Source organism: Populus alba, chromosome 4 (assembly GCF_005239225.2).
Source record: "Populus alba chromosome 4, ASM523922v2, whole genome shotgun sequence".
Taxonomy (NCBI): domain Eukaryota; kingdom Viridiplantae; phylum Streptophyta; class Magnoliopsida; order Malpighiales; family Salicaceae; genus Populus; species Populus alba.
Genome location: NC_133287.1, coordinates 7,249,848 through 7,273,688, shown reverse-complemented (window position 1 = coordinate 7,273,688; position 23,841 = coordinate 7,249,848). Strand labels below are relative to the sequence as shown.

General features: G+C 32.1%; 3 protein-coding genes across 3 annotated transcripts; 2 read left to right on the top strand and 1 right to left on the bottom strand.

Moving 5' to 3' along the window:
• Positions 1–284: 284 nt before the first annotated feature.
• On the bottom strand, positions 285–3,194 carry LOC118030295 (protein LEAD-SENSITIVE 1). The gene is made up of 2 exons (XM_035034361.2): positions 2,962–3,194; positions 285–1,160 (listed from the first exon to the last, which is right to left on the bottom strand). The coding sequence occupies exons 1-2, from the start codon at positions 3,053–3,055 to the stop codon at positions 532–534; spliced, it is 723 nt and encodes a 240-aa protein (XP_034890252.1). The 5' UTR covers positions 3,056–3,194; the 3' UTR covers positions 285–531.
• A 5,957-nt stretch (positions 3,195–9,151) lies between these two features.
• On the top strand, positions 9,152–10,067 carry LOC118030294 (uncharacterized). Its single transcript, XM_035034359.2, has one exon. The coding sequence runs from the start codon at positions 9,249–9,251 to the stop codon at positions 9,843–9,845; it is 597 nt and encodes a 198-aa protein (XP_034890250.1). The 5' UTR covers positions 9,152–9,248; the 3' UTR covers positions 9,846–10,067.
• Positions 10,068–14,623: 4,556 nt separating this feature from the next.
• LOC118030293 (basic transcription factor 3) lies at positions 14,624–17,639 on the top strand. Its single transcript, XM_035034357.2, has 5 exons — positions 14,624–14,764; positions 14,908–14,975; positions 15,264–15,469; positions 15,804–15,842; positions 17,249–17,639. Exons 2-5 carry the CDS (start codon positions 14,908–14,910, stop codon positions 17,404–17,406), a joined length of 471 nt encoding a protein of 156 aa, XP_034890248.1. The 5' UTR covers positions 14,624–14,764; the 3' UTR covers positions 17,407–17,639.
• The last annotated feature ends 6,202 nt before the right edge of the window (positions 17,640–23,841 follow it).

Below are 23,841 nucleotides of genomic sequence, written 5' to 3'. Positions count from 1 at the left end.
GAGCACTAGGAGATGTGTTTTCAATTAAAAATGAAGAATGCCCCTTCCCAGTTAATCACTTCTATTTGAGATGCAACTACATCTATTAACTAAATGATAAGCAGACATGGGGGAGCCTGTCCTGTCCAATAGTCAGCCCTCAAACATTGACTATCCATGCAAGATAGAGGTTGCAAGGAATATCTTTCTTTCGTACATTTGTATATATTTTGATGCATGAAGCATTTAAATAGCTTGCGGAGGATAGCATAGCAGGAGCAGACACCAAATTAAGCTACCAATAGTAACACACAAAAATATTTGTCCATGAATCAGCAATTTCACTCCAATAACAAACATTTTCGAAATACACAATATTTCCCGAGGGCATCAATGAATAGGCCGATGGGAGATCACTGAAAATGGGAGTTTTAGCAGCTGGAGTTGCAACTACCACAATACAGCATTTCTTTTAATCCACACACTCACAATTATTTTAGGTAGATAAGGTTAATTTTCCTTGGCCAGGGCAGCCACAACTTCTGACTCATTTCAGCTAGAACTGGCAATAAGCCGCTCAACAGGGATTTTGGACACATCGCGACGTACTCCGATATCAGAAACTAGCCGGCTGGCACAATACATCCCATATCCCACAACTGCCAGGCCGCTAAAGCTGGCTGTCAAAAATCGAAGTGGTGAAGAAACAACAGCACTAGTAGCAGCTAAGAAGGAAGCAGCCTGCCCACTTCGGCCAACACTAATATTAGTAATAACAAGCAAACCAGTCTTACAGTAGATTGCGAAATCCTCACAGTTGTTCTTGAAAATGTTGTATCCACCAAAACCATTCTGCAAGAGGAAGGAAGCACGGTGAAGGACGTCTTCTGGTGGGTCAGATTTGGCAAGGGTGCAGGTACCACCTCGAGGTTTAGCAAGGAAGAGAGCTGCTGAGACATCATACTCAAAAAGATAGAGCTCGCCACCTGAGAGGAAACAGTCAATGCAGGACGAGATGACACCATCAAGCCTTGATTGATCACCACATTTTGGGCATGGATTATCTGAAGGATGAGCAGGAGATGAGCTGAAAACAAATCGGTCTAACACAGTTCCTGTGCCAATTTCTTGGCCCCCTCCCCGAGTGAAATGGATCACCGTTTCATCACCAACATATATGCCTAGTTTCATATAAGGAACTGATTAGAAAAGCAAGTTCAAAATGCTAATGTCATATCCATAACTCAGAATTGCACAATAATAGCTAGATGCACACGAGCATATGCTACATCTTGAGTGTATAACCAGAATCAGATAGCACAGAATTCAAATACTTAATAAAGACAATTTTGGTCATTGGAAAGAAAAATCTAAAATGCAAGAAATGAGTAGAGTCATTAATATAGCAACTCCAAAACTGGAAAGGAAACAGAAGTTAAGCTTTGACTTCCACGTGATCTCCTACAGAAGTTAATGGAAGAAGCCCCCCCCTCTCCCTCTCTCAATGTAAACAAACAGTCATAGAGCCAAAATTTAAAAGTTGAGAAAGAGCATGACAAAGCAGAAAATGAATAGGAACTATCCATCAGTACATATGGAAAAGATTACAACTCTACACATTCTAACAAAAATTACATGTATGAAACAACCTGAAAAAAGCCTTGAGGAGTTGTACCACAACAACAATCTGATGAAAGGCAGAGAGGCGTCTTTAGCAGTTACAAGATACTTATGCACGGATCAAATCACCTCCCCGTGAGCTAATTTATTTTGAGATGTAAAAGCTACCTGCAGAATCACATCATTGCCCATGGATAGCATGACTCCATAACACTTAAATTCTATTGAAACTATGCCAATTTTGATTTTTATCTCTCAAAAGTCTTGTAAATTATAACGATTATATTCTATATGGCGTGGGTATTCTTTGGTAATATCATTAACATCCAAATTCCAGTGGGAAAAAAAACATACATTTGCTAGCATTCAATGGCATGAAAAAGGCACAAACAACAAAGAAGCAGTAAATTCAACCAAATTCAAGAGTCGTATAATGTAGTTGAAAATGTCAAAGATGCATCCAGTCCTAAAGGAAACATTGAATAAGAGAGCAAAGGATTGGATAAAAAACAAGTTACTCTTGTCAAAACAAATTTCACAAGATCCATGCAAATCAGGCCAGTAGGGTTGAACCCTAACGAAAGACACGAAGCCTCTTCAAACTAGTAAAGTTTCTCATTAATTATCATACCAAAAACCACTGAACCAACCTCACAAACCAGACAATGGTTGGTTTGAGCAAGCAAATTGGTCACAATATACAAGACAATCGAACTATATGCACAAAGGTTTTCACACTAATTCAGCCCATAACTGTATCCCAAGTTTTAAAATTAAAGTTTCTAAGCCACATCTTAACTACTCCCACCAATTTCTGTATCACTTCCAATAAAACTCCAAAAAGAAGCATCTAACTATGATCAATTAACAGACATTATAAACTATGATTAATTAACAGACATTATAATCGTTTCCTGTAACAGCCAGCAGTACGTAACTCCAACACAGAAGGCGTCACAAAAACAGTAAAAAATTAATGTCTGGTTAATTCAAAGTTATAATCACTACCCACCAACTCAATTGCACGTAAAGGCCTAAATCCACCCATTTTATGCCCATCACTCAATCAGAAAGCCCCCACCTTTGCATTCACAGACTATTAATCCTGCTCTCAAAATGTCAAAAACCAATGAGAAATCAAATGGACATCCTAAAAGCACACCAAAACATCAATTGCTTCACAAACCTGAATCCAAAAGGGTATCCACACTGATCTAAAATACCGAAAACAAAAAGGGCAGCCAAAAAACAAGCCAAGACATCATTTTCCTTACAAAATTGATCCCAATGGGCATCCAAAACACCAATCACACAAACAAAACACGAAAAAGCAAAAAACAAAGGTAAAATAGAGAGACAGACCGTGATGGGCATATAAGTAAGCGTTTCTCCATGAGTAGATATGATCCCCTGGCTTTAACACCTCTCTATCGATCTTGTTCGAAAGAAGTCCCATTTCTTCCTTTGCCTTTACTCTTCGTTTCCTCCTTTGCTTTGAGATTACAGAGAAAGAAAGAAAGAAAGAAGAAAGAGATGGGTGGAGAAAGAACGCTAACTTGCTTTCGCTTTGCTTCCGTAGCTTTACGTGTTCCTATATTAATGAAGAGTAATTAACGAGTCAGGTTTTAAATTTCCCTTTCTAGCTTCGGTAAGACTACACTTCAGTCACCAAGTTATATATTAATTAGCATATCAGTCCTCAACCTTTCAGACTCTCGCTAGTTTCTCCCCAAGCTTTCCTTGTTCTAGCAAATTCTATAATACTATATTTCCAAGTTTATGATTCAGAAGTCATTTATAGAAGTTCTGTTAACAAATTCAACTTATTTCATGGTTTTTAACTGATTCCAGGATTTTATTTGACAACGGAAATCGATCCAACGATGAAAGTGAAACAACTGCAGATTTGGAAAAATTAGCAAAATGTTATAAATTTAGGAACTGAGTTGTTATTTACTATGCATGTTAGGATTGATTTGCAGTTATTCCTGTAGCGTTTGATTGAATGTTCCCGCAAGCTTGTCCTCGTCATATATTGTACTCGTGCAACAGGCCGACATGAGAATATATATTTTTTAAAGTTAGTACAATTAATTAAAAATATTTTTTTAAAGTTAGTAAAAAGATTATGAAGACAAGCGAACCCAAATGGGTATTTTTGTTTTTAAAATTATTTATGATACAATATATTAAAATAATTTAAAAATATTAAAAATATATTTATTTAAAGTTAATAAAAAAATAAAAAAAATTTAAATTTTTTTAAAAAACACTTTTAAAACACAAAAACAAATAAGCCTCTAATATTTTTTAATAAATATTATTATTTTAAATAAAAATTATGTTTCTCAATCACAATATAAATAAATTGTGTTATTTTACTTTTTTTTAATTATGGTATTTTATTAAAATCTTTTTAAAAATATATTAAAAATGAAAAATAGCTCTGATATTGAGGATTGTAGGAGGCGACATCTTTTAACTTGTTTCTCAAAATGTTTTTAAATTATTTTATTAATTAAAAAATGTTAAATTGATGTTTTAAGTGTTTTTTTTTTAATGCGTTAATGTGATGATAAATTTCCTATTCCCTATACTCGTTTTTAGACTTGAACATGAGATGTTCGTTCACACACAAAATAAACTCATTTGTCATTTGAGCAGACCCCAAAATATAGCTTTTAAATTGTCCTGTCTTTGTCAGAGGTTGAAACGAAATCTAGTTACGGAAACCAAACCAAACCAAACCTTATTTGTCATGTAGGAATTAGGATAATTTTATATTTAACTATATAAAAACACGCACAAATCTATAAAATAAAGCATGCTGTCCAAGAATAGTATCTATAGCACCTAGATCATCAACAACGACTTCAAACATTTTCCTCTATATATTTTTAAAACATTTATGATAAGTGGTAAAATATAAACAGGGTGCATGTCCAAGTTGTTTGAAGATTCCAATTTATCATAAATGGTTTTTTTAATTGTTAATTAATTTATATTTTAACTGTAATTCTTTCTAATTACGCTCAGATTTTTATACTATTAATTTTACATCTCTGCAGTTCCATTTCCATTCCACTAGACTATATGCCTACAACGTTTGTGCTTAAAAATTAAATAAAAGAAACAATGTCCCATAAATCGCACATGGCTAAAATTGTGAAGCATCTCCCAATTTGGTGTCATGATGGTGTGAAAACCTCACAACAATTTATTGAAACCAATACTAGAAAACTAAAGATCATCAATTACATATTTTGTCGGTGTTTAAATACTAATTTAGTTGAAAATAAAATTATTGATGAAATAATGAACAAAATCATATTATCAAAACATATATCATCAATGATTTTTATTTTGTCAATTAATCTATCACTAATAAAATCACAGATGGATTTATAGATGGAATTAGCACGTAAAAAAAATTACCAGCATTAATTCCGTTAATAAATTCATGGGCGACTATGGCATATTACCAACAAAATAAATATTTGGTAAATCCATCAATGATTATATACATATTATCGATGGAATTAATCCATCAAAGAATTACATGTAAAAATAACAAGTCTTGTAATCTTTTCTAACTCTTAGAGGAACTTGTTTTTGTCGGTAATTTTATTAGTAAAAGACTAAAAGTAACAAGTCTTGTAATCTTTTCTAACTCTTAGAGGAACTTGTTTTGTTGGTAATTTTATTAGTATTATTTGTAATTTTTTTAAAATATAATAATTTAAACAAATAATACCAAGATTAAAAAGCATATTTGTATTATTAAATTAAAAAAAAATATTATTAGATATAATTTAACTATTTAGTAGACAAAAGCTGGAAGGGGAGACGAAGATGGATCTTTCCGGAACTAAGAGGTGACGGGGGAGCACAAGTACCAATGAGGGTTGCCAATAACTACTCGATGACATTCAATTTATCTCTCGGTTGGGCCGTGTCAGCTTGAACCTGTTTTTGTACAATTTTCTGGACAACCAAAGATTGATGGCTCAATTCTAATTTCGAGGTACCATCGGTTGAGACACCATGGCCCGCCCATATACCCTGGACTGTAGTGTTAGAGATACTATGAAATGATTTCTATTGGGTTCATTGGTAGATCCAACCTCTAACTAGAAATTTGGATCGAGTTTTAGTTGGGTTAAATAATTATCTCTACATCTCTCACACAATCAGGTGTTATATGTTTCATAAAAAAAGTCACAAATATAAAAAAAGGATTATAACTTTAAAAAATGTTGAAATCCAACTTACCAAAAACTTATAGACTTGGTTATCCACGAGTTGTTGTACCCCTTTCCGACGGTCCTTATTTTACATGTGAGTTTCAACAAAAAGCTTAATCAGTCTTGGATCGCATTAAAACACCATAACCTACAAAAGAAAACTATTATTAGTTAAATTTTTTCATATAATACAACAATTAAAAAAAACAATTATCATATAAAATAAAATCTTACCACCTACTTTGCATGCGAAACAAAAATAATGGGTCTGTCAGTGTGTGTGGTTATAAAACCATGAATCTTCTTAGTTTGGTTCTTTAAACTAAAATGTAACCACTGCAAGAAATGCTTAGACACCACGTGATGGATAGAAGCATCCTAGATACCTTTCGAGATGCATGGAGGTCTGAAATCCCTCTATATGACCATGTCTTCCCAATCGGAAGACTTTTATCTTTTTCATATTTCTTTGATTTTTTTGGGTTTTGTACCAGAAATCACGCAATTTGGTTCATAGAAAAAAAAATTATTGGTTAAGATTATAAAACATAAAATTTCACAATTTAAATTCAATCTCATTTAATGGCACTATGATCTCCCACACTCTCTTAGCCATGTCGCTGTCAGCCTCCTTCCGATAAAACTTTCCTTACATGTCAATTTTATTAAATAATTATATATTAAAAATAAAAAAACAATCTGAATTAAATATTAAAAAAATTATTTATATATGTACTTACCTTGAACTTTTTGAAACAAGCATTAATCATTAGTTTCCATTCAAGAATTTTGAAAACCTGATTTCATTAAAACAAAAGAACGTCCATCAATAACTTCATCACCGATGTTATCATGCAAACAACCTTAACATTTATAAATTTGAATTTCCATTCTTTCATTGAAATTAGTCACTTAGACTTTATTCATTATTGTTTATTTTTTTATCGTGCATGAAAGAAAAACAAACTTACATGCTGTAGTAGGGCTTTCACTAAGCAATATACTTCCCAGTACATACATCCTACTTAGAAGGGACATCCATTTCACGATTCATCCTCGCACTCGATAAGCCTGTGTCAAGAGAGGATCCTTGTGCCTGAGGTGCCTTGTCATGGTGGGAACCAAGTGACTCATGCTCATTAGAAGCGTTGTCAAAAAAACTAGCAACGCTCTTGTCTCTATTACTTTCTAATGACATTCTCTTCATAATCTAAACAAATTTGATAAAAAATAATAACATTACCACTATATTTGTTTTTTAAATTCAGCAGGACCTCTTCTATATAAGAGATTATCCAAAATTTTAAAACCTCTAAATTCGCATCAATAACTCATGTAGCAAACCATTTGATTTTATTTATTTTGAGATCTATATGGACAATTGTAAGTTGTAAATTTCACATCAAAATTAAAAAAAATTCCAAAAATATTTTTTTCCCCACCTAACCTAAATATTTAAATTCATAAAATCAAAAAAGAACCCATGAAGTTCAATTAACAATTTCTAAAACATCTCAACATCCAAATATATTTCACAATTAAATCATCAAAACAATAGGAATCTCAAAATTTACTTTCATTTAATAAACTTATAAATTTCTTAAATCAATTTCACTACCTCATATTAACAACAATAACCTCACTAATTTCAAAACTAATACATCAAACCTCCTTTTCAAATTGCTTAAACTAATTTTAAAAAATAAAATTAACTACTTTTCAATTCAATAAAAACCCATTAAAATTCAATTCATACTCTTATATTAACAATAATAACCTAATCAATTTCATAATTACAACATCAATTCTTTTTTTTTTCTTGGTAACATAGCATGCAACTTGAAGTTCTTTTCAGATATTGTAGAATCCTTTTGACTGTCATCCAGTGTTTCTAACCAGGGTGTGATTGATATCGGTTAATCAATCCAACAACATAACATATATTGAAACGTGTACATATCATTGCATACATCAAATTATCAACATCACTGGCATAAGGTACTTTGTACATTTTTTATTATTCTTCTAGAGTCTTGGGACACATATCACATCTCAATCTTAACCTCATAAAAGCATTAGTGTAGGTGGTTAGTGTGTCTTTGTGCACCTGAGGCATGTGATAGAGCTATGTACTACATTTTCTTTTAATGGGAAGAGAGAGTGTGAAACTGATCTTGTATAGTTAGGATTGTGTTGTTGAACATTTGCACTTGATGGAAGAGTTGTTGGAGATCTAAATGAATTGAAGTTTCTATGGTATGGATATCAATTATTATCCCATTTCTTGGAGTTTTGTTAGTCATAGAAAGAAATTTTATGAGAAGTAAAATGTGAATGAATGAGTTTTTTACTCAATTTTCCACAGACGACGATACTAATGAGATCATGAAAAACTTTAAATATGAATAAGGTTTTTCATGGTTACATCATAGGCTGATAGAGTGACTAATCTTGACTATGGATCAATTAGATTCCCTAAAGGAAAATCTAATATTGGAATAGAGACTCTTCGTAAGTTAACAAGTGTAGGAAGGGTGTTGATGTAAATACATAAATGTATGAAAAGAGAGTTTTATGTACTTATCTCTTATAACATATGACCAACATGGTTAAGAATAGATTTGGACTTCTTATCTTTATACACGTACTCGAACTTATCTTATGAAAAAAAACATTTTTCTTAAAAATTAGTCGGTGCCATGCTTGTTATTATTGGTGAAGATGTTGGAGGCAATATTTTTCTCAAAAGTTAGTTGGAGAATTTGTTTATTTCATATAAGTATGGTAGCATCTTGCAAATAAAATTTCTAATAAAAAAATTGGTTACCTTCACCTAAATAATACCTAAAAAAGCATATTTTTCTCTTATTCTATAATAAAAGAGCATTCTTGAATTAATTTATATATATTAAGAATAAATATATGCCATGAATCTAGTTAAAGAAACAAATGACTCACACTAAATTTAGAATATTTTTTTAAAATTTATCCTTTTATATTACAATTCAAATAACTTTTAATACTTAAATTCAATCACATATTCAAATTTAAAAAGATATATGTTACTTATAGATATAAATTTTCTTTTAAATATAGTATTTTATATTATTTAAATATACATCTTTTTAAAAGAAAATTTCTTTTAAATACAACAACCCACAAAATTAAAAAAATAATAATCATAAACTCATTATCTAATACAATTATAAAAAACAAATAATAGGATAATAAATTTCGAAACCTTTTTTTTTTTTTTTCCTGTTGACATTTATTTATTCTTTTCTTCCTTCACATAAATAAAACCTCCCTTGCATACCACCTCTCCCCTCATTTCCTTCACCTTCCTTCCCAGCAAGAGTAAAAAAGTCAGCCAATCCTCTCTTCTGGGCTGCCCCCTTCTCCTCGATGGCACCCTCAAAGCTCATCCTCACCCTCTTCATCCTCCTTTCCTCCCTCTCCTTCTCATGCTCAGCAAGACCTTGCAAAACCCTTTTCATCTCTTCTTATTCCTTGTCCATCAAACCCCTTAACCCTAACCCTAACCCTAACCCTAACAACCCATCTTCTGGTTTCTTTATCGTAACTGAAATCGAAGAAACCTCAACTTCCGCCTTCCACTCGAACTTCTTTAACCGCAGATTCATCCCTTTCATCCCTAACAATAATTACGATAAATCCCATGAAATTCATGACAAGGAGGGTTTTCAAGAAACCGCCCAGGTGGGGTCGGTTTGGCCTGGATTTGGTGGTTATGATTTGAGTTCGTTGCGTGATCGTACTAAGGATATTCTTAGCGTGGTGGTTGCTTTACTTTTTGGTGTCGGTTGTGGTGCTCTTACTGCAGCTACGATGTACTTGGTTTGGTCTTTTTTTTCTCCTTCGCAGCCGCGCTATAGTCATTATTTTGATGGAGATTTTAGTGATGATGAGGAGGAGGATGTGAAGAAAAGTGGGTATGTCAAGATTCCTGAGGCGGAGCAAGTTAAATCTGGTTCGGTATGAGGGAGACTGGTAATTTCTTGATTTGGGTTTGCGTATATAATAATCAAGATAGTGAATTCGGTAATTATCAACTGGTTTCATTTTATCGATGTTTATGTTATTATGGAATTGTTGTTATTATTGAAGAACAAATGATGATGCTTTTATGGTGTGTGTTGTTTTTATTGCCGAAAGGCTCTGACTTTTATTGTTATGTAATATCAGTTGACTCTGGTGCGTTAATTGCTCGTGTTTCGGTTGATGATTTGATGCGATGTGGCTTGGTTTTTAGGTTTGTGGAAGAAAATTTGATGAATGTTAGTGTTTGGTTGACATTGATTTTGTGCATAGTTTTTATAGCTAATGTGTTTGTCCTAGTTGATTTTTTTTCTGCTTTCATGTTAATAGGGAGATAGAGCTGATAGGATTAGTTAAGGATAGAATACAAGAAAACTTGAGACCCCAAGCTTCTTCATTTACCATTGATGAGTGGTGAAGTGGGAATGTAGCTTTAGATCACTAAAAGGTCCCTGTACTGCTACAGCTACTTCTTCTGAAGCTTCAAGTAGTGAATGGCTGAGCATCTAGATTTTAATGTCCACTATCATATACTTTCACCATCTGAAAGCATAAAGATGTGAAATTGTTTTAGGTGTTGCTGATGGGAGCAGGTCTCTTCTCATTAGGGACTTACTGAAAAGTATATAACAGAGTACTCCTGAGAGGTAGAGACTGCTTCAAATATTTTTGCGATTTGAAGATGTTTGTGGGTAAGTTTTTTGTTTCATTCCCTTGTGTGTCATTTTCTTAGCTGACTTGCATTAGGTCGCATCATTTTTCCACTGAATGCATTAATTTGGTCAGTTGTGCTGGAGATCTAGGGGAGAAAATGAATTAGTACTGCTGTAGAAGTCTAATTCCTGAAAGGCATCATAATTAATGACACAAGTTCAAATCAAAGCTTCATTTTCTTTACTCACTGAAATCCTTTAGATTCATGAGTTTCAAATTGTGGAGTTGAGCAAGTGAGCAGAGGAGTTGGAATGTTCTTATAAAGAGATTAAAGCTTTTGCTTAGTGGAAACATTATGATTTCTGTGATTAAGAGGTGGTCATCTATTTTCTGATATAATTTGCGTGCATGTGATTGGTCTATCTTCACACCATCTCTATAGTCTAGTACTAATGCTTATTAGTACAGCAAGGAATTTGTTAAAACTGTGGGTCACCTAAACTTAGCTCCATCTAGCCATGACTTCCTTTACTGGTCAGATGTATATTGCAGCTTCTTACACATGCATTATGTCAAGAGCACTATTCGTTGAGTGTTTTGCTCTTCAATAAAAGCTTTTCAACCATTTCATAGCCGAGCACACTCGTATGGTGGCTTCAGGGCTTGAACGAGTAAATATTTTTTCTACCTTTGTATTAGGACTCGATGAAGCTTTTAAGACTTTGCAGTGTCTCCTCTTTCTCCCCCTGTAGCCTTTCGTCCTTGCTTTGTTTGAAACGGAGGTTGATAACGAGATGCTCTTCTTTGAGAGTGCAGCTCAAAGGCTTGCTGAAATTTATTACTGTTTTTTTTTTTTAAATTTTTTTTTTAATGTTTTTTAAAAAATAAATAAAAAATATTATTTTAATGTATTTATGAAAATAAATAAATAAATAAATAAATGGCGTGTGTTTGTGTTGGGAGGGGGGAGGGGGGAGACCCACACCTAACTTCTCATAATTAAGAATAATAAATTTATAAGATTTTAATTTGAGTCTGTTATAGTCTAGAAAGTGGATAAAAATATATATTTTCACTTATAAAATATATTTGAAAAATAATTTATAAAATTATAGTTTTTGTGTGAAATGGTTAAATTATTTATATAATTATATTCAGCTAGCTGATTGGCAGTTATCATGTTTTAAAAATGTGACATGTTTAAATATCATTATTATGAAGTGTGACAACTATTTTATCACTTTTTAAAATATTAACATTTAATTAATATAGCATATTTCAGAATATAATTAAAAGTTTGCCACTTCAGCTGGTTTTCTTTACCAAAACTTTAAACTTACTGTTCTAATTTAAAAAAAGAAAACCCCTACTAAGTGAATGACACGTGTTAATTGAAAGATGTCCACTCTACATAGTTAGCAAATGGTGAGTGGCAGATCTCAAGGAGAGCTGGAATTTGAACATACTCTGATTTGAATCAGGCAACCCATGAAAGATTACAGGAACATAAATCTCTCTTATTTTCAAGTTGTTTGAAATGCATGATCATCCACAAGATTTCCACGCAGCATTCTTACATGTCAAAAGAACTGGCATTAGACATCAAAAGCCAATGGAATGCCTGGGGAAAAGCAGCATTCCGAATAGCATCGATCATGATCTTGACCTTGAGCAATTCCACAAGGTGAGAGCACTTTGCTAGCTATCATAAACATGGTTGGAAGGCCTGTATGTTAAATCTTGAGAATGTCAAGGCATGAGGTTGTTGTTACGTTACAAGCTCATTTCCATCGGCGAGGAAATTTGAATGCTGTTCATGGTGGATACCTGATCTCTTGTTTTGCTCTTAGAAACCGGGTCGTTGACATCTTTCTGCCAAATATATGCTGTGCACCATGGAGGATGGAATGGATGTTGCTTTCCAGATATTTTACAAATACTCCACTAGTGGAATATATTTGCAAACTTTGAATTGCACCAAGCGTGTATTGAAGTGGCCTCTGACAACATACAGAGATGTCCTCCGAATACGGATGGCAGGGCATTTGATTCAGGATGTTTTATGAGATTCTCGGACAGACCCTTCTTTGCTGATAACCAGACTATCAACCTCAAGCCTTTCTTGAAAACTACTGGGGCTCCCTCTCAACCAACATTTGTCATCCTGATGCATTTCTAGGTGTATTCAGCCACTTAAATCATGATTTCTATGATGTAGAAAACAGCTATGGACATTTGCAATTGAAATACTGTCAACCCTAGATCATCTTTGAAACATCTGCATTTGAGCCCGTAACGCGCAGACAGGCGACTGAAGCCTACATATGATACTGAAGCATAAGAGAAATGCCTTTGGCAGGCGACGGTGTGGCTGGAGGGGTAGCTCTTGTTTTGCTTATTGCTGGATTGCTTGTTTGGTTTAAACTATCAAGGAAGCGGAAGGCAACTCCTAGAGGTAAGGTAATAGCAGTGAGATGATAGCTGGTCCTGGTGCTGAATACCTCTTCAAGAAGGCGAGTCCCAAAAGGCTAGAACCTTAACTAAGTCACTTATATATATATATATATATATATAAAGTATATTTTCATAATGAAGTGCGCTGCATCACAGCCGCTGTTAAAAGAAGTTTACATGACTCATGCATGCAGTTATCAGGCATGGGTGACAAGTTCCACCTGTGAACTCGAAACTTTTATGCTTATCTGCTAGAGAATGGTAGCTTATGAGGATGGCACAAACCTTGAATTGGTGGATGAAAGCTTAGACCCCAAAGAATATGAAGCAGAAAATGCAAAGAAAATCATCGAGATTGCTTTAATATGCACTCAATCATCACCAGCTTTAAGGCCAACAATGTCCGAAACAGTTGGGTTCCCGGGAGCACAGCACGCAGGCAACCAGACGATCCTTTGTTGAATCTGTTGAAAGGGTCCTTGGGGACAGGTCCGCTTCTACTTCTTCCTCTGTGGTGTCTGCTCCATGACGGATTGATTCATAAAACGTTGTGAATAACCTGCCACAGAACTCATCTCCCCTTAAATGATATTGAATAGCTGAGATGAAATATATAGGAGAGTTGAAAGAAATAAATGTAGCTGGTGAACAGAGACAAGGTGAAGTATAATTTAAGGTCTGAAATTAATGGGATAAATGAACCTATAAATAAGTTAAAGATTGCATGAAAAGTTCAAGCCATCACATAAAAAATATATACTTCTTATATATAAAATATAATTTAAAAATTATTTTTTAAAAAAATCATCGCAAATTAACAATTCATCACAATACTCGTATTATTTAACATTGGTAAAAATAAGGAGAAACTACATATAACATCCTATGATTTGGTGCGAATTATATTTTATCTCTATAGTTTAAAATTCTACTTTTTGCATTTTGTAATTTCATACATGAATAACACTTTGTTTTTCTAATTTGAGAAATTACATCTTATCTTTTGTAGTTTGATACCTGAATAATTAACATTTTATTTTAAAATATAATTAATAAAAGTTATTTAAATATTTATAAAATTGTCATTATTTTTTTTAAATGATTAAAAAAACCCTAAAACAAAAATATACTAAAAATATTATTGGTGGACAGTGAGATGAAGGTTTTGCATAGCGGAAAAAAATGAGGGAGATGGAATCGCGATGAAGAGATAAGGTGAGGAAGACTGGTTGATAACTCAAAGAAATTACTCCTTTTTTTTATTTGCTTGGATAATGGAAAAAATTGTTGAAAACTCCTCTGATTTTTTTTGCCTTTTTCTTCTGAACATGCACACACCCTCTCCGGGGCTGAAAAACAATGTCATAATATTTTGATTGATTTTTTTTATTAATTATTTAAAATTATAGAATTAAAGTGTTATTTAGATATCAAACTACATGAAAAAAATGTAATTTTTTTAAATGATAAAAACAAAGTATTAATTTAAATATCAAATTATAGAGTGTAAAGTATAATCTTTCAAATTATAAAGACAAATGTAATTATGTAAAAAAATAATTTCCTCTCGAAATAAAAATGAAAGAAAAGAAAAGGGAAGGAGGGTAATACAGTAATTATACGTTGGAGTGCATTACAAAACCCTCGTCATCATGCTAACCCCAATTTCTCCCTGGCTTCGCTTTTAATTTTTAGCTCTGCTCATCACATCTGCCCTTCTCTTCTATCTCTTCAAGAAAATTTAATATCACAAGGTACTTGCTACTGTTACTTAACTTCTAATTTCATAACAAGTTCACTTCTTTGTTTCATTTCTTTTGATGAGAAACTAGGGTTTAATAGCAAATGCTTGTAGGGTTTTGTCAAAGACACTAACTTTGTTGCGAAGTATATACAGATGAATAGAGAGAAGCTCATGAAGATGGCTGGTTCTGTTCGAACTGGTGGCAAGGGAACCATGAGAAGGTACTATATTACTGTAGAACTCGTAAAGATTCCATCCTTTTTGTGTTTTTGAAGCTCTGAAGTTTAGGGGGTTTGGCTCATTTGTGGTAGTATTGGATTCTTATTTGCTGAATGGCTTTATTATTTGTGTTTTGGAAATCTTGGGCTCTTTCATTTGTCAAAAAAAATCACGGGTTTCTCTTCTTTTGCTTGTTTGTTAGAATTGGTGCTTGAAGGTGTTATCTTTTTGGATTTTTTAGAATCTGGGTGTTTTTGGTTGATGATTTTTTTTTTGGCTCTTTCGTGTAGAAAGAAGAAGGCAGTGCACAAGTCATCAACAACTGATGACAAGAAGTTGCAAAGCACCTTGAAGAGAATTGGGGTTAATACAATTCCAGCTATTGAAGAAGTGAACATCTTTAAGGATGATTTGGTTATTCAGTTTGTTAACCCGAAAGTCCAAGCCTCTGTTGTTGCCAACACATGGGTTATTACAGGCACTCCTCAAACCAGAAGTAAGTTTTTAACCTGGAGGTGTTTGTTTGTTGATTATTTCAACTTGGTTGGCAGCTTTTTTTCTAATAATTCATGCACTGCTTTGGTTCAATAGCAGTTTTACTAGCTGATTTGAACTGGTGTTCTGTTTAGAATTTGATACTAGTTTTAGTGAAATGAAATGTTGTTGTTTCTTCTGATACTGTCAATTTGATGTAGGTGTCTAACCTTGACATGATTTTCCTACTGTCTTTTGTCAATGTTTAATTTGCTAAAGTTTTATATACCTGTGTGTGTGAGTGCGATAGTGAGATGGACAAGGACTAATACAAATTGAATTTGTTGTGTCTGCAGAACTACAAGATATTCTTCCAGGGATTATCAACCAACTTGGTATGTAATTTTACATGCAGTATCTGTTTTACATACAATACCATTCTCTTGCTTTTGTACATTAAAGTGGGAATCAAGAAGTTTGTTGTATATAGTACCAATGTTGTCAAGGGATGCTAAGGCGCTTGCCTAGGCACTCCAGGCGAGGCAAGGCCACAACACCTTTACATGCAGTATCTGTTTTACATACAATACCTGCTTGAAGTACTTTTTATGTTGTGTCTTATGTTTTGACCTATCTGTCCAATTTTTAATTGACTACAAGAAACGACTTTGGGGCATTTTTGTAAAAAAGAAAGATTAGGGTAAAAAGGAATAAAAAAAACATTAAAGTGGGAGACAAACAAACAAGGAAAGACACCTTAGAAGAGAAACACCAGCCACACTCTTTTTTCAACATCCAGTGCTAGAACTACACATAAAGAGAGATCAAGTTCTATTTCTAAACAAGTGCAGTTTTGAGAGTTGAGGATTCGGATTATAATCATGAAATGGATGGAGGACGAGGATTCAAGTGAAGTTGAGGAAACCATGGATGAAGATGTTTTTGAAGATTAATGAATAATGATGATGATATTTAAGTTTGCCTTTTAATTTATTTGTCTACTTACTACTTTAAATTATCATTTTTTGTTTTAAGGGTGAAAAATATAACCTTATATGACTATGTTATGGTATTTTATATTTTCTTTTGATTTTCTAATGATCTAATCTTAATTTCTAAACAAGTGCCTCCAGTTCAGTATTGATAAACCCCTGGAGAGGATATATTCTTTTTTAAAAATTTTAATTAAGCTAAACAGCCTGGCTCTGTCTTGGGCATTAATTTCAAGTTTCTATCTGCTCAATATCACAAGCATGTGATATAATGAGCACCTAATGTTTGTCATCTGTACTCAACTGGAGATTTTGACAATGGTGGTTAAAAACAGACATGTCCTCATTTGTAGAGCTGGGCACATGAGCACACATGTAGTTGTGGGTGCTGGTGCCTGCATACCATTTTCTTTCACTTGTGCGGTGTAAAGCTTGTTATCTGGTTATTCTTCTTGAAATCTATTTGATCAAATCAAGGCATTTTTCCTCCCACTCATTATTAAAAAAAAAAAAAAAGAAATTGAAATTAAATAATGTGTGCAAGGAAATCCATTTAGGGGGTGTCTGGGAGTGGTAGCGGTTGCTTTATTTTTTGCTTAGATATGTATAAAAATAATGTTTTTTTTTTTTTAAATTCATTTTTGACTTTAGCACATCAAAATCATTTGAAAACATAAAGAAAATATTTTAACCAATCCTAAACAGGAGCTTAATCTACCTATGCCTCATTATCAACAAAATTGAAACTGATAGCCAATTTCTCTAGATTGTGTGTTGTGTCATTGATATTTTGTGACTGCAATTTTCAGGGCCAGATAACTTGGACAACCTTAGGAAGTTGGCGGAGCAGTTTCAAAAGGAGGTGCCATCTGGTGAGGCAGGAGCAGCACAAGAAGATGACGATGATGTCCCAGAGCTTGTGGGCGGTGAGACTTTTGAAACTGTTGCAGAAGAGGGACAGAAGTAGTAGTGCTTTAAGTGGTCTCTTTATTTTCCTAGTACTGGATTGACTTCTACCCGGGCGTCTACATATCCCAGCTCTTACCCAAGGGTTGCTCCTTTCCTGATGGTAATTTTTACAGTTTTGTAGTGTTTCATGAACAGCTTCTTGCGACAAACAGGGAAAAACATGTTGTGAAACCAGACGATGCTGATGTCTGAGATCTATTTCAAGAAATTTCAAATCTTTGGTTCATGTTATGCTTGGCCTGTATTAACAGGATTCCCGTGTCTGACATCTTCAATTCCAAGAGTGTTTTGACCAAAGTAGTCCTACTTGTGACCAAGGAGACTGAAGTTAGGTAGAGGGATGTTCAATAAAAGCCAATAGAATAGGTGGTGTTGAAATTTTCATAATGGGTAGATAATGAACATGTTGAGGACCTCTATTTTATGAAGGAGGTCTCAATGAACAGAGGATCTGAGAGGTGATGTGCAACCTGATTACCTAACATGGGTTAATCTAGGCACTAAGAGAAGTGGTGTCTGAGATCTATGTCATCGCCAAAGGCCCCAATAAGTATGGTTGTCGGAGTCAGAGCGGTTGTTAGAAGATTTGCGTGGGTCTGTTTAAAAGTATAATATGGTTGTTTTTTATTAAGAAATGTATCAAAATAATTTAGAAATGCTAAAAATATATTAATTTAAAGCAAAAAAAGAAAAAAAAATTTTTAATTTTTTTAAAAAAACTTTTGAAATGAAAAAACAAACATTAAGAACAACTATGATGTCTTTGTACACACACAACTAAGAGCAAAACATAATCCTTCTTTAACATTATGACAACAAAAACTAAAATTCATTGGTTTTTTTAATATTGTGTATTTTCTCATGTGTTTTTTGATAATTTTACTTTGGTCTTTAAATTTTTATTTTACATGATTTAGTCTTTTTTAGTCCAAATAAATTTTTTGATAATTTTTTTAGAAGGTAGGATTGAATTGAAAGCTAAGAGACTGAAGTAAAACAAAACATGGTGGATGAAATTTATTGATACATTCTTACATGTCATCAAATACAAGTCTATAAAGGAAAATATTGTCGCAAATACATTATCGCGAATGTATGTTATTCTTAATACTTTGAATACTAGACTTTTAAGATTTGAGTATGTTAAAAGAATTATATCTCGATAGCACTGATTTTGGTAAAATTTATTTCCAATGTGAACTTGAGGCAACTAACGGGTTTTTAGGCATAATAGATTTTTATTTAAAAATAAAAGATTATGTGTGTCTAATTGTTCAATATATGAATTGCTTGTAAGGGAAGCTCACGATGAATTAATGAGTGGATACTTTTGGATTACTAAGACTTTAGAAGTTTTGCATAAATATTTTTATTGGCCTAACATGAAAAGATATGTGCAAAAATTTATAATAGGTGCATAACATTTAAACAAGCTAAGTTTAAAGTGATGTTTCATAGGTTATATACACTTTTACATGTTTCTATGGAACCTTAAGTTGATATTTTCTATGGACTTTATTTTAGGTTTTTTCAATTTAAGAAAGGAAAAGGCTATATATATATATATATATATATATATATATATAGATTTTATAAAATGGCACATTTCATATCTTGTTATAAAATTGATGATGCAATGAATATAATTAATTTATTCTTTAGGGAGGTCGTTTGATTACATGGCGATCCAAAGAGCATTGTATTTAATCAAGATGTTAAGTTTTTTAACTATTTTTGGAATGTTTTGTGAGGTAAGTTAGGAACTAAAATTTTATTTTATACTTGATGACAACCACAAACAAATGGTCACATTGAAGTAATAAACAAGACTTGTTTACATATTGATGAAAGAATTGGTCTTGATAGCAATAATAATAATAATAAAAATAGGTGGTTAAAGACTTGCATGCAAAGATACAACAACAAATAGAGAAAAGGAAATAATCAATGTGCATTCAAAATTAATAGAGAACATAAATTAGCACAGTATGAACCAGAAGAATAGATTTGGGTGCATATAAGAAATGAAAGGTTTCCTGAACAAAGGAGATCGAAATTAATGCCTTGATGAGATGGTCCTTTTTCCTATAATAGAGAGGATTAATGACAATGCCTACAAAGTGAATCTACCAAGTGAGTATGGTCTTTTTTCATATTTCTGATCTTTTTTTATTTGATGTAGGTGATAGTTTAAGAACAAACCTTTTTCAGGAGAGAGGTAATGATGCAATTCAAGCAATACCGAAAGATCCGTTAAAGGTTCTAGTTGGTCTAATGACAAGACTTTCGACTAAGAGGTTTAAAGAGGCTTTTAATGGACTTTTTCAAAACACATAGGCTAAGGTAGATCTTGGAAGGTGTTTGCATCATGTCATCTTCAGGTGGTGCATGTTGTGGCTCATGGCAAAGAAAAACAACTTTCTTGGTGTTTTCGATTCGCAACGGTGGTGTCAACCTTCCTAGGTGGGTGCATGTCGGGTGATTCCTAATGGTTTGGCAGCAATTGATTTTTTTTTTCTTTGTTTTTCCATTTTTTTTTCTTTTTCTTCCTTAGTTTTAATGTCTGCCCTTCCAATATTGCACAACAGCCCGTCAATTTGTTTTTTCTTATGAATTGGTCCTTATTTTTTTAAATGCTATTTTTATTTGAATTAATTTATAAAATTGAAAATTTTCTTTGATTTCATCCTTCGTTAATTTTTTTTTATTTCAGATTTGGTTTCTATTCTTTTTATTACTATTTATTTTATCTAGGATAGTTTTTTAATTTGTTTTTTCAATTTCACTCTCCTTTATTATATTCACATATCAAATTTTATCATTATTCTTTTGATTGCTATTTTTTAACCTTGACAAGCATTTTAAAATCATTTTTTTATTTCATCCCTCAATATTAAATTTAGCTTCTTGATTTACGTTAGGTTAAAAATTTAACAAGTTGTCAATTTAAGAGCTTAACCCAGGTTTAGGAGATTTTCTCGAGGTCATTTGTTTTTTTTTAACTCATATTTTTTAGTTTTATTCTTTGGAATTTGGTTTAATTGAGCATTGGGATACATAATTGTTTTTTATGTATAATATTTTTCACTGATTTAAAAATAATCTCCGGTTATCTCAAATTTTTTTGTTTTTCATTCTTTGTTAAATCTAGCTTTTTTTTAAATATTTTTTTAACTAAGTTAAATTAAATGCTCAATATTTATTTTAAAAGATATATTGTCTAGTGTGTCACCATATCCATTTATTTTAATAATTTTATAAGGTTAGAAAAAATATATGACCCGCAACATAGCGTGAGGCAATAAATCATTTTTTTTCCTTTATTCAAGATCATGTTTTTTTGGTTTTATCTTCCAGCATTTGATTTATTTAGATATTAGGATCTTTTTTTGTTTTTTTTTTTATATATGATTTTTCACTAATTTTAAAAATGACCTAGGTCAATTTGAGTCTTTTTATTTATCATTTAATGTTAAATTTTTTTAATCATATTATTAAATTAGCTCAACATAATGGATCTAGGAATGACAATGGATACCCATGGGTTAGGTTTTTAAATATCCATACCCGAACCTACACCTAAATTTATTACCTGAACTCGATTGGGTATAAACCAAACCCGACTTGATTGAGTTTCGAGTATCTATTGGGTGTTCTTTAAAACTTCAATAATTTCCTATAAAAAAATATTTGAATAATCATTAAATAAAATCAAGTAAAAATTCAAAGATTACAATGACTTGAAATTTGGGAAGAAATTAAGCATAAAATATACAAAATCAAGTGATTAGGCACAAGACTAAAAAAGCACATAAGAAAGTGACTTGGCTAGAAAGAGTTCAAACCAAGCATAACCCATGTTGTGTTGTGTGTACAAGTTGATAGCTTTTCTTCAAAAGGTGTATGTATAATGAAACATAGTATTAATATCTATGCAATGTATTTTTCTTCTTGCCTAAGCATAATTAAATTGAAGAAATGAAGTTAATTATCTTGTTTAGGAAAATTCAATAGCTCTTGCCTCATCCCCCATTTACAGATTGTACCCTGAGTAGAAAATCAACACCTCAACATTTTGCTAGCTAGAGATTACAGAAGAGACCAAAAGGGAGAAATCAAGAGAAAGGTAGTTTGAGGCTGGAGATGGGAAACCCTAGTTTTTCTTTATAGATATAGTTGGTACAACTGTAAAATTTTTTAAACCTTAAGGTTATGTTTTTTAATTTATCGGGTTTGGGCAAGGAAATATCTATACTCTACCCAAACTTGATTTTTTGACTTCAAGTATTACCCGAACGGGTAAAGAAAATTTATATCAATTCAACTCAATTCAAGTTGGTATCCATCAGGTTTGAGTAAAATTGCCATCCCTAAATGGATCTAGTCAGGTCAATAACTCAAGTTTTAAATTGGTGTCGCCTAATCTTTTTTTTTTTTTTTTTCATGTTAGAAACAATTTGGTCTTGGTCGTAGCACAACGTGAGCCACTGTCCTAGGTTTGCTTGAGTTAATTTTTTTTATTATTTTTTTATTGAATTTTTTTCATTTTAGACCTTAAATATTTGGTTAATTAAAATTAGGTTTCCTAATATGTTTTGATTTGTATTTCATGGTGTTATCACGGGCTCATGTCCTAAATCATAGATTTCGTGAGTTAAACATGTTTTGCCCGAGTCGACCTAGTGTGTCATCATCGCAATATTTAAAAAAAAATTAAAAAAAATGTGTCAACTAATGTGTCACTATCTCAATATTTTAAAAGTTTTGTTCATTATACATTGAAGTTTTGACTTCCTAGCATTTTACATTTTTTTAAGGTTATAGAAAAAAAAAAAAGAAAATAGTGATCTATCTATGAAAAAATACTAACGCTAATTAAGTATAGAAATTCATTCACTCTAAAACTATCCTATAAATTGATTTCTTTTAAGTTTATGTATCTGTCTCTTCAACAAAATACATTTATATTTTTTAATATCATTTGTGTATCTATCATAGAACACTAACCAAATACAAAACAATAACTAAACACAACCTAAAATATTAGGTTTGTTTTTCACATACATTTATGTTTTTTGAATCACTTATATGTCTATCATAGAACACTAACCAAACACAAAACAATAACCAAACATAACCTAAAATATTAAGTTTGTTTTTTACATTTTGGGTTCAATATCAAGAAATTGTTTTAAAAAATACTAATATGGAGTCCAAGACTCAATGCTAATTGAAGGATATCAAGGATATATTAAGTCTTGACTACTAAGAAACAGGTAAAAAAAAACACATGCGCTTGATGCTTCTAATTATGATTGTATGAAAGTGTCATTACTTAAAATCTAAAACATGTAGTTGTTTCATTATGCAGAATGCATTGTTCACTCTCTTATATTTTATTGTGGATCTACTGTTCAAAAAACATTCAAATTGGTCCTCAAATGTTTTTTATGCGATAGCATCCTTTTAAATCAAAGGGCAATTGGATCAAATTTATTGACTAATGATAAAATTAAAAGACAAGGAACCAAAATAGAAAAGGCACCACAATTAGTTGATGTTTTAAAAGTTCACCAAAAGAGTTTAATTTAGTCCTCATACTTTAAAAGCTATAGATATTCGGTACCTCAATATTTTTTTCAATACGATTTTGATATAAAATTTTATTTTTGTTATTTCTTAATCCCTGGGTTAAGAAGAGAGAGAGAGAGAATTCGTTGGATTCTAACGGTAAAGAAAATCAATTTTTGTTTATTGGCGCCAATTTAGACCACTAAAACAATCAATTTTTATATCAGATAGTTCCATTTAATGAGAGAAGTTCATATTAGATGATTTTTTTTAACTTAAAAATGCCTAAAAAAAATCTAAATCCAAGAGTATTTTTTGTTTCAGGTTGATTTAAAGTTTTAGGATGGTTTTTTGGATTTTTTTTAAGCCATAGATAAGTTTAACAACGATTCCTATGGTGTTTTCTATATGTTTTGGGTCAAAAAAACCTTCAGTCTTGATTTTGCAGCCACAATAATGGCTAGGATATAGGAAAAATCAAATGACATGTTGTCTATCTCAGCAAGCAATGTGTCGGCCGATTTGTTTTTCTAAAAGAATCGGGATGGGCGACATGATGCAAAAACAATAACGGCCCAAGTGGGCGGGTCCTAACAAATTAGTGGGCGGGTCCTAACAAATTAGTCTAGGTAGGCTGGCCTGACTTACTAGGCCTAGCAATACTTAGTCTTTTTCTTTTTTCTTTTCTAAATTAATTTTTTTTAGTTTTTTTAATTATTATTTTTAAAATATTTTTTTTTTATTTATATTTACTCATTTGTTTATAGTCTCTTTTAAATGAAAATTATTTTTTAGTTATTTTATATGTATTTAATTTTTTAAGAGATTTTTCTAATTCATCTATAATTTTCTTTTATCTTTT